The sequence below is a fragment of the Aptenodytes patagonicus genome, chromosome Z, assembly GCF_965638725.1.
Source record: "Aptenodytes patagonicus chromosome Z, bAptPat1.pri.cur, whole genome shotgun sequence".
Taxonomy (NCBI): domain Eukaryota; kingdom Metazoa; phylum Chordata; class Aves; order Sphenisciformes; family Spheniscidae; genus Aptenodytes; species Aptenodytes patagonicus.
In genome coordinates, this window is record NC_134982.1 from 51,166,921 (window position 1) to 51,178,982 (window position 12,062).

The following is a 12,062-nucleotide window of genomic DNA, read 5'->3' on the forward strand; positions in this document are numbered from 1 at the left end:
TCTGGGGCTTTCTTTTGTCCTTGTTTTATTTCCTCCTTCCTCTGCAGCATCAAAGGACTAACTTTAACCAGACACAGTATGTTGGGGATGCAGTGCTGCTCCTTATGATACTGAAATTTCTCAAACGTCTGATTGTTAGTTCTGATTTGTAAACAAGACACGTCCAAATTTAGGTCAGGAAGAAATGTTCTGCAATCTCTGCTAGCAGAAACAACTAGAATGTCAGAAGTGGTCAATTTCTTACACAGAACTTGACATTTCAAATAACATTCTATACAATTGCAGTCAGTTGGGACACCAATGATAGCCTTGGACACCTCCTTTTTCTGTAGGAAGTGCTAGTTGTGTTTTTAGTATTGTTTTGGAAAGTGTTCTATGGCTAGCATGCAAAGGGAAAAGCACAGATTGTTCTGTGGATCACTCTGCAAAGGTAAATACTGTATGCTTCATGTAGATATAGGGGATAGTTCTGATGACATCTCCTATCATCTTCTCTTCTGCTGTAAGTTGCCACTACTTGTAAAGTATTCCATTTATATTGAGAGACTGTAAATAAAATTTGCAAAACATTAGTTTTATGTATGGAGCTTTTGCAGTGTTAGTATTGCATGACATTCTGAAGTTTTGCCACCATTACAACTGATCATAAAGCCAGAGAGAAAAATGAGTCTTTTGATGAAAATCAGCTTATTTTTATTTAAGGAAAACATATGAACCACAATTCTCGCTAACTTACAGAAGCAGAACCAATTTACCTCCCTCTAGTAACATTCTATATATTGTGTTTAATTACTTTGAGAAAAGAGTGGATGTTCAAACATCTGTTTTCTACACTATTAGCAATTTTTTACTTGAGGCCATTTATTTAACACGACGCATAAAATAAACATTACAAAATATTAAAATGCAAATAAAGCTATCTAGACTTCAGATGACTTAAGAAAAAGTAGATAAATGTTCTTAAAGTAACTAATTTGGGGTTTTACTGTATCAAATCATAATAGGATTGTAAATGCTCAGCAGTCACTGTTAGACCTCAGTAAAAAAAAATAAATTTAGAAGTTTTTCTTAATTGTAAGGGAAGAAGAAGAAGAAGAAGAAGAAGAAGAAGAAGAAGAAAGTGCATCTTCTTGGTTGTTCCACAATAAATAAATTTTTAAGAACAATATTTATGAAACACTGAAGATGTTGATTCAGGAGCTTATTTAAAACTGTGTTCTACCAGTATTTAATTTGGGAACTTTAAAATATTAAAAATCTGACACAAGACTGGGATAAGGAAACAGAAGAAGTAAGAGAAGTCACAAGAGAGTTTATGGACTAACTGGGGAAAAAAAAAAAAGAAACAAACTTAAAGCTAACTATTTCACTTTGAGTTTTTTTTCCCAAAGTCAGTCAGTTGTCACAGGACTAAGAGCTGAACTTTAAAAAGTTAAGAGGCCTCAGTTGGTGCCCTTATGTAATGAGAAAAAACTGTATATGTAAGAACTAGGGAGACTTCATGGAAAAAGTAAAGGAGAAGACAAGAGTAGGCTAGTGAGGGCAGGAATAAAGATGGGATGGAGAGGTATAGGATTACTCAGGTAAGATGTATGAAGTTACACAAAATAAGTAGTTTTTTCTTTCTAAATATATCTGTAATGATGTACTATCATGTAGCACCTACACGCACAAAAACGAAACTAAATGTGCAGAAGCCTTTAAGTCCTACTTCAGACACTTCCAGAAATGGTGACACTTCAATTTTTTCAGTATTTGTCAAATGCAATTATTCCTATTATTGTTGAAACTGAAGTACAGAACTCTAAAGAATATGCTAACCATATATTGTAAGGTGCACCAGATTTTAACTGGAAATGTTTGACATTTTATTTAACCTTTACACTTGGCTGAATTGTACAACTACTGCTGTTAGCAAGATCACATTCTGTATGAGTTTTTCACATCTGGAAATTCCCTTGACATCCTTCTCATCCAAAATAGAATTTTTTTTCAGCTTTAAAATAAATCCTGTAACAGAGACCTTCATGTTGTTTTTAAAAGCGAATAATGAATACTTTAAGAGTAAGGAAAATACACAATGATTACCTAAATCCAGTTTTCATTCTTACACTCATTTTCTTCCTACGCAAAGAAAACTAATTTTTCAGTATGTTCCTCTGTCATCTTTTATAATCGTATAATCTACAAGTACCGTAACTTCCCCAAACACATTTTAAAGTTTAGAAAAACAGTCAAAACAACACTGTTACCGAAGTGGAAAGAGCAGAACACAGAAATGCTGCCATTAAATCTCTCCCTTGCTATATATTTTAAAGACAAAAACCAGTCCAGCCTGCTATGTAATGAAGCTTCAGTTTCACCTTTGGAAAAAAAGGTTCAAAGTAACTTTAAGATGCAGAAAGAAGATACAGCTTATTTACAAAGACTTTTTTAAAGATTTAACAGTTGTGTCTTTTTATTTGTTTGTTTGTTTGTTTGTTTTAAAGCCTTCTTGGTAAAATATGCTTTTAAACTGAATGCTGTCAAGGAAAGCATGATCCCAGGGATCATCTGCTGGGTTTTTATTTTACCTTTAAACAGTGGAAGACAGTTCTGTAATGAAGTAGTGGGGGTTTGGGGAGGAGCAGGGAAGAACAAAGGCAAAATTCATTTTGATGAGTTGAATGAAGACTTGCTAATTAAAATGTCTTCATAAACAAAACAAAAAAAAGGAGTGACAGCTGTAAGTATGCAGGCCAGTAGCTACAGTTTTAATCTAGCCTGGTCAAATGATCTGCTGACACAAGAATATTAATTTCAATGAAGTTCCATTATTTTATTTTGTCTTTTTTGTGGAAACGTAATTGTTGATGCATACCAGTACCTCAGCTTTACACATGAAACTTTCATGGAAAAAAACTGCATAAAGAAAACCCAAATTATTTTTTATATAGATATCTGTCTTTCCTACTTCTTATTATCACAGAATATTTTTCCCTTGTACAACGAATCATATCTTATTCTATTAACAAAGTAAGAAAGTTTATGTATGTTGTTTATAAGCATTTTTATCTTCTCATAACAGATCTATTACTCAGTGGTATACAAATAAGATACTAACAAATAAAAGCAGATCTGCCAGCAAGGCATCATCTATCAATTGCAGGCCCGATATGACATCCGTTGTGAAAGTCTAGAGATAAACAACAGAAATAAATCGTGGAGGGAGATAGCTTTAAAAAGTTACAAAGCAGAAAAACAAAGGACTTCAGATACAAATGCTCCAAAAGACAATTTTCAGCTAAGGAGAAACTTCTCACTGTGAAACACTTCCTTTGCAAGTTGAGAGAAACTACATTCAATTAATGAAAGAGGTTTGCTTTCTTTTTACTTCAGTTTGGGAAATAACAACAAAGAGAAGAAATGCGATTTTTGTGTAAAAAAGACTCTTCCTACATTATGCTGAGTTCTGTACAGACTACAGTGTTACACAGAAAATAAGTTGTTTAAACAGCTTTTTGACTAAGAGATCCAAAAAAATCAACTCCTTTCAGCAATGAACAGCTTTGAGAAAAGCCACTCTGGCTGATAACAAGCATGTCCTTAAACTGCAGAGCTAATAAAGTCTGGTTTCCCATGAAATCTTGCCTGATACGAACTCATTGCTGTCCAGTGAGAGGAGAATTCTGACTGAAACATTTTCCACAGCTAGGACATCCACAACGCTTCCCTCCTGTGCCCATTCTTTCATGCCCAAGAATAGGTTAGTTCATGCTGAAACTTTTTGTCTGAGGACAATAAAATTTTCCCTTCATCTGGCCACCTATTTTTAATAAAATTCTAGGGACTGTCTTTTTTTGCAACCACTGCCATGTAGTCAAATTAGACTACAACTGGCCAACAGACCCCAAGTTCATAGGGAAGAAAAGTGAGGAAAAAAGGGGATGAACAGATAAATCGTCTGATATACATACCTGTTACGGTGGCATAAAACCACTTGTGCAATGAATAGTGATTGGCAGACGTTCTTTAGAAAACAAAAGTCATCCATATTCATTCTCAAGTAACTTCCCCAGCACCAAGTTACTAAGCCATTTTCTCTCTGTTACACATTTCCTCTAGTTCTCCGAATCTTGACTTTCCTAGTAGGCAGTGGGATGTACTGAAGAGGAAAACTGGAAAGATCGTCTACTTTCCCTAGCTCACGCTCTGGCAGCTAAGGCTTTTTTCATAGTGGAGAGAACTGGATTTAAATTTCCAAGGGCAGAAGAATCGATCCTTCTCCCTCACAACCTGAGCAGCTGGTGTGTGCACAAAGCTATTGTGCAAAAGAAGGCACTGCTGTCACCCCTCTTGGTCTTGCTCTGCTATCTGCCATGGATGAATTTTCTGAGGAGACCCAACCTGCTACCACAGATAAGGCATGCCCTACAAATGCCTACTTGGTTGAGACCCTCAGCAGACTTAGAAGGAACAATTCATTTTGGTACATTAGCCAGGATTCAAGTAACTGCTGCTCAGCCTTAGCCTTTAGAAGGCTGCAGTACTTCTGTGCATATTCAAAAGTAAAATTTCTTGCACCTGGGAAATCTATGTTAAAACTGATTGGTCACTAGACAGCAGGTGACTGGGTCTTTTGATGACCACATTTCAAAATAGGATGGAATAAAATGTAACATACAACAAGGTCCAAAATGTCATAGCTAATCTGCCCTTAATCTATATTTTAATACTATCTAATGCTAGTAACATTCTTCTAACATAGGTTTTTGAGTGTAACTTCCCGGGGTTTTAAAAGAAGCAAACAGAAAATAAATTTTTCATACAGTCTCAAACACCCACGTTAATTATCACCCAAGTTAAAATCTTTACATCTATCACATACTCATGGCAGCTGATGGAGCAGAATAAAAACAGTAGTAGATTGCCATGCTGTAGGGACCTACTTCGAAGAAGCAACACATTATGTCAGCATGTTTCAGATGTACTAGATGGCAGCAGAAACCTATTGAGGCCTCTTAAGGGCTACAGCTCTCTTTTCAACTCCACTGCCCAGTCCTGCTTTGGCTCAGAGCAGCCTGAAGCAAGCACTATAAGAAAATATTCCATTAATCCGTGAAGCTTATGGTTCAAGTGGGCACATCTGGCTTCTCTACCTAAATGACATATGCAAAATTCCTTCACTCATTCTTCACTTTCTGATGACACAAAGCATGATCAGTTACTATTTGGATGACAGGAGCCAAAAAAAGCTGAAACGTTGTCACTGCTCAACAGGATTGGTGCAAGTACAGGCTGATCAGAAAAAAGTTGCGATAAGCTTGAATACACTCACAAAAATAGTCCTCAGAAAGGCTGACAGGAATAGGGGAAAAATTCATCACTGAACATACACCAAAATGTTTTAAGTTTAAAAGGCATTGTAACATGGTGAAATCAGCTCCTTGAAAATGTGACAGAAGACATATGCCAAATTCATTATTTTAGGATTAAAAAAAAAAGATTTTTCAAACTTCAGTCTTTGAACAGCAATAAAACATTCTGAATCAAATTCATAATGAGTCAGTCACCTAACATTTTAAGGTGAAAGCATTAGAAGTTTGAAACATCTATAATTAACTGAAGACAAGGAAATATGAGACAACCTAAGTAAGTTGAATACTGAGAACATATGGAGAACTTGACCTGAATTTCTTGAACTGGAGAGTATGTCTCCAATACTGTCCTGCAGAGTTCCTTAGGAGAGGGTGGAGTGGGAGGACAAAGGGGAAAACATTGCCAACAAAGATAAACATCATCATTTTCTGTCTTTTTCTTCACTAGGAGTTATTATCAAGGCACATTATTTCATGACACCACCACTGGAAGAAAATATATCCTTAAAATCGTCTACATTATTATTTTTATCTGCTGCTAAAAGGAGATTGGTCATCATAACTCAGTTTTCCTTATGTAAAATGTAGCTCCGACCACAGAGAAAAAGAGACGGGGAGAAAGTATTGACTGAAATCACAACTCAACAATAACCATAATAATAGAGCATTTGAAATTGTACAATAATTGTCTAGATTAGTGATAGGATGGAACAGTTTCTTACACAAAGTTCATACCAGTGCTCGCATTATGGTAGTTTTTATTGTCCTCTCTACATGAGCTGCAATGGTATCCATTAAAATTGGATACAGTGCTTTCAGAATAGGTTCCACCCATTAGAAAGAAAATAGGGACAAAGAAAGGGTATAAAGTTTCCCAGAACTTCCAGAAATGCAGGCCAAAGCTAGATGGGGGTTACAGGGATGCACTTGTTTTCAAGTTATTGCCCTTTCCGCAGAAAGGCAGATAATCTTAATTCAAGTGACAATGATTTATGCATAAAATAAAAAAAAAAAGGTTTCTTAACACAAAGACCTCCTCGAACTTTATTCATTATATAACTTTCATTCACCTTGAATCCAGGAAAAGCCAGTCAACTGGCCTTCCAAATAGAAAAGAGGTTTTTGACCCCCAAATTCTCAAAAAATATTGGTAAGAAAAAGATCTATTCACAGCTATACTTACAGTTTTTAAACTCTTTTCAACCAATTTACAAGCAGCATGAAAACAGAATTTGAATCCTAAAGTACCAGACGTTATGTAAAAGTGGATCATTATTTAAATTACCATTTTTGTACACTGATAGTTAACTCCCTCTCTTTTTTCCTAGTCTGATCCTTAGCAAAACTATTCAGCCTTCAGATAAAGACATCAAATGTCATTTACAAAAATCACTCAATACTGTCTTAGCTAATGAAGACTTTGATTAAAAACTTAATACACAAGTGCCACTCCCTAAAAATGAGTAATACGCTTTTTAATTAATTTTTGGTAAGTAATACATTCAATAAGCTTTAAAACATGCCAATACCTTTAATAGAAATATAAAAATAAGCAGAAATTAATAAACAACAATTCAAAATCAAGTATCAAGAGCATGTGTTATTCAGTTATCCATGGTAACATAAGCAAAACATTCATACCTGCACCTGGAATGATTGCCAACTTTGTTTCAACTAGGCCCATTTTAGCTGAAGAGGCTAAAAAACAGAATGCAAATAAGTTCTTACTATAATTTATAGGAAAAAAACCTTTGCAAAATATGTAATAATGATGTACAAGATTGTTAATTTATTACATTTCCTTCATAAAGAACAATAAATCGCTTAAAAAGCATTTGTTAATGAAAATCTTTAAATAGATTCAACTGATCTGCCGTTAGTAAAAGATCCAACTACTCCCATCAAGGCAAGTTCTGTACCTTATTAATTTTCACATAGCAAGTAAGCAATTACAGTGAGTAACAGAGACTTATTTACAAAATGTAAAATACTAAAAGAAAAAGACTTATTATTTAACATCTTAAAATGAGGTAGAATTCTGTATCTGATTATTATGAATTCTCTAAAGGTCAAACAGCTTTATATACCCAAAGTTACCGGCAACTGTTCAGGACCAAGTTTCCATTTACTTTCCAACAAATGGCTTTACAGTTCTGACAGCTGGATAGGTCAAGGTTCCTCTTTTCAAGTGCTGTTGTCACTTTTTTTTTTTTTTATAACAGCTTCATCGCTACTCTCACTAACAACTTTTGCTTTTTCCCTGCAACCTGTTTAGATAAAATTAAATCTTCATCTAGAACACTTCAAATACAGAAAAGGAGAATACTTTAATTACTAAATAAAATATCAAAAAAACCTACATAACCTTTCTGGCAATAATGATAAAATGAAGATCATAAGAATAAAATAAAACATGTAACAAAAGCAATCCAGCTATCAGTGGTAAATTGTTTGAAATTAAACATTAGCAAGTACTTAGGTTTCTGCTAAGTCCCTTTAAAATAATTGGCTACAAACAACATCAAATACAAAATAAGTTTTGTAAGATTGTTGCCAAAACAAGGCTTAGTCAAGCCACCTGCAACACTAATAATCCTATGTTCTATAAACAGGATTCAGACCTACCTGCCACTCTTATATCACAGGCTAATGCAAGCTCTAGCCCACCACCTAATGCAGTTCCATCTATTGCAGCAATAGTAGGTACAGGCAGATTAGCTGAAAAAGAAAGTACCAATTAACACTGGAATCACAAAGAAAATCTCTGAAACGCCATTTCATTATGTTTTGTTCAAAGTAGAGTCATACTATGGGAAAAAAGTTTCATAAAACAAAGTGGGTCTAAAAACTGATTGCTCAGCAACACTTCGGCAAAAAAATTGATCCTCCCTCTAATCAATCTGTGGTTGAATAGGTTTGCAAGCCTTTTTACCTAGCTTCTGCTCACTTTTGACAAAAATCTGAATAGTAAACTCCAAAAACATACATAGCAGAGCCAGGCAAACAAAAAACCAGGAATACTTAAAAAAGGCACATACACAGTCCCAGTTGAAATACAGATGTCTTATCATAATAATTTGTGATGCTAGCATAGCTGGAGCTCTCTGTGTCTTAATATCCCCAGACGTGGTGTGGCCACCGCTATTGCCCCCTTTCTCCTGTAAAGCAGCAGCTAACAGCTTAATGGAATGTGGGAAAGTTTTCAGTCTGATAAACAGATGCACATGCTGCCAGTACACATGACAGGTAGCAGGGCTCCAGAGGCCTGTGTGACCATGGCATAGTTTGTATTTAATGCATCATCAGTGTTCTGACACAGGGAAGTCATTTAAACATTCAGCTTACAGTATTGCTCTTCACCTCCAACAAGTTTAAGTTCTCTTCTCCCCTCTTTACCACAAACTTGAAGAAGTTTGATGAGAAATGTATTTTTACTTGAGAAATTAACTTATATATTACAGCTTTAATTACATTTAACATACCATTTACCACAAGCTATCAATAATTCTAAACTATACTCGAACAATATTTGAGTAGTCATTTTTGCGACTAAAGTTTCAAAGATAGTCAAAAGCAATTCATTAGCTGAACACTTCAGTGTACGGTTTGTTGAAATGTTAAACCAACTCTTGACAGCAATAGTTTTTTCTGCAGATGTTAAAAAAATACTTTCTTTGTTTTAATGTTTCAGCTACTTGAATTCAATGACCAGTTCATTCAGTCTTAGTTGGAAATTGAAAAATAAAAAAGCCTGCTGCCAAAATATAAATGAAAATGAGGTGTGAGAGAATGTTCTCTCCTTTTAAAATCTAGAAGGGTAAATGTGACCAAAAATGATTAATTTAATGTATTAATTACAAATAATACTTCCTCTCTTTAGTGAACTAGTTAGTTTTAAATTTAGAAGTTGCGCTACCTAGCTTACCTTTTTCCTTTCTGACAGATACAATCCAGATAACTTTATTTAAAAAAAAAAAAAACAAACCAATTAAATGTTAATGTATATCAGCATGAATAAATCTGTATACAAACAGGTAGTCTCTCACTGAGTAACAAAACAAAGTATCAAATTAAATGAAAGGCTATTTTTAGCTGCAAATTGACATCCTTTTATGATTAACAACTAATGAAAATCCAATTGTCTTTAAGAAAAGAACAAAAATTTACCAATGCTTTTCAAGATCATAACAGATGCTTTAAATCAAAGTCCCTTGGTTGCTGGTTTAGATCATGATTAAAAGTGATTATCTGAATCAATTCCAATGTCAAAAGAGACTACTGTTACTGTCTGCAACATCAAGCACTTGCAGTCACTTAGAAGAGCCCAAGGTATCCATTATATTTGCCATCTACCACAGAAGGCATAGGAGAGAGAGGAATAGGAGTAAAATCTGTTCTTTATCTACTTTTTCTTAGTTATATGGGAAGGCAAGAAGAGAAGGCAACTCTCATTTCCAGCAGGGCCAGCTTGCTGACCGAAACTCATAACCCCATCACCGTAACTGATTTGCCAAACAGTCTTGCAATCCAAGTTCAAGGCTGATACAGCTAGCATTTCTCTTAAAGGAATCTGCCTTTGCCATAGGTAAATGAAAAATAATCTGCCTGAGCACAAAGGCACGTTCATTATTAACTGTAGTTTCCAGCAGTTAATGCCTGCATGTATGTTCCATTTCTCAGAGACTAGCAAACAGTATCTGGAGCACTATTTACACAACTTCTGCAGTACTCCAAGACAGACTACTTTTCCTGTGGTAAGTAACTTCCAGATTTAGCTATGGTACAATTCAAGTAGACCATTACACACAGAAATGAAATTTACAGAAAGAGTGTTATAAAACAGCTTGGTTTCAAGAATTACAGCCAGCATTCCCATTAAGAAATACTAAAATTCATAATTCAAAGGGAGAAGAAGCAGTTTGATACCATATGTTAGAATCATCACTTCCCAAGGACATTAATTTTAAAGGATCACCTGATGTGGAAGTTGACAAAGAATGAAAGGCAAAATACAAATTCTTTACAATAGCCCTGTGTATACCTATGAAAAGAATTGAAGAAATTAATCCTTTTAACACGTTCTTGTGAAGCATCAGAAAAAGCAATACAGAAATAAATTAGCAATTGCTCTGGATTTTAAACTGAGTTTCTAAGTCACTAGAACTTATTACCAAGGGTAAAGCTTCTTGGAATATTCATGTTGTGTAGCACAAGAGGCACTTGTTCATGTTTATCTGCATAATTTTAATACAGAACTGCCAAAACTGTTCAGCTCAAAACAAAAACAGAGATGATGTTTGACAAATCATGCCCTGTAGACTTAACTAAGTTGTATGCACTCAATTTTTAAGAACAATAAATTACATAAACAGACAGGTCAGCCTCCACAATGATCCCACATGGCAAAACTCATTTGCTATGAGTGACAGAAAAAACCTATGTAAAGCTTTGCCAAGAAGCCCAGTGGTTTAATTCTCTAACATTCCACATTTTTGTCATGCTGTAAATAATAGATATGAATTTCAGGCAATTGTTGTACTACTAATTATTAGTGCTAGATTCTAGATGTGATACGGGTTTATCAACATGCAATCATAAGCTGCATAGTACATAGCTGCATTAGACATATATATAAAAGAAACAAAACAATTAAACTAAATTAGAGTGTACAACACAGACAAGAGTAGACCGTGGGTATACACAGATTAATGTTGTTAGACATAGTTAAAAAAAGATTAAGTAATAAGTAGCATTTAGAGAATTGCACTGTAGTATATCAGTGTGGAATATGAAGGACACTAAATAATAAGCCAGTTCATACAATGAATTCATGAAGGATTACTTCACACATCTATTGTATTGTAAAACATGCTGCATACTTTGTATATACACTTCCATTCTGCATGTAAAACAACTGTCCCAAGAAAAGCCGACTCATGTCCCCATATAACATCAACGCTTAATGATATTACAGAAAAGGAAGTTTCTAAGTACAGTAACAAAAAAGAAGGGCCTATTTCACTATGTTAGTCCTAAGTCAGCAGCAGAGTTTTAAGACAAAAACGCATTTCTGTATTTGAGATCACAGGAGTAGAAACAGAGGTTGGACTAGCTGAAGAGGAGACAAACATGAACAAGCAGATCAAAATAATTTTTATGTATTAAGTTATTTGAGGAATAATCTGTTAGGACAGAAGGTGATACAACCTGTATAAAAGGATGTTTATTGGCCATTCAAGACACGATACAGGTGGAGTGACCAGCAGGTAAATGGAAGAACTAAGAAATTAATGGCATGCAAAAAACTTCAATAAGAGAAATTGAACATAATGACATGATACAGCTAGTTAAGTCCAATGAACCATAAAAAGCTCAAACAAAAGTTAGAAGAGATGATATACAGCAATATAAAGAAATGGGCCTGTTTCCTACTCTGTAGTAAGTGTGGATCTTCAGCTCAACTTCAGAAATGCGTTCCTGTTATATATTTACGTTACATGTAGCTTTAGATTAGGCTGACCAGCAGCATCCTGTAGGCTTGGGATGCCTCCTGCTTTCCTGTGACTCTCCATTACTGAAAGACATAAACAGTAGAGTAAGCTAAACTCTCCCACAATTTTGTCACCAGTACAGAATGTCACAGGAAGAGGACTTTGCATTTAAGTACATAAAAACACATGTAATGTGTGGGAAGCAATCTCAAAG

General features: G+C 34.8%; 1 protein-coding gene across 2 annotated transcripts in view; it reads right to left on the reverse strand.

Annotated features, from left to right (window-relative positions):
• Nucleotides 1-12,062, reverse strand: part of AUH (AU RNA binding methylglutaconyl-CoA hydratase) — a 119,367-nt gene that overhangs the window by 53,389 nt on the left and 53,916 nt on the right. For both annotated transcript variants that reach the window (XM_076363199.1, XM_076363198.1), the window contains 2 exons: nucleotides 7,983-8,075; nucleotides 6,999-7,055 (listed from right to left, as the gene is read on the reverse strand). In XM_076363199.1, the coding sequence (XP_076219314.1) occupies nucleotides 6,999-7,055; nucleotides 7,983-8,075 (150 nt within the window). The remainder of the gene's footprint in view (nucleotides 1-6,998; nucleotides 7,056-7,982; nucleotides 8,076-12,062) is intronic.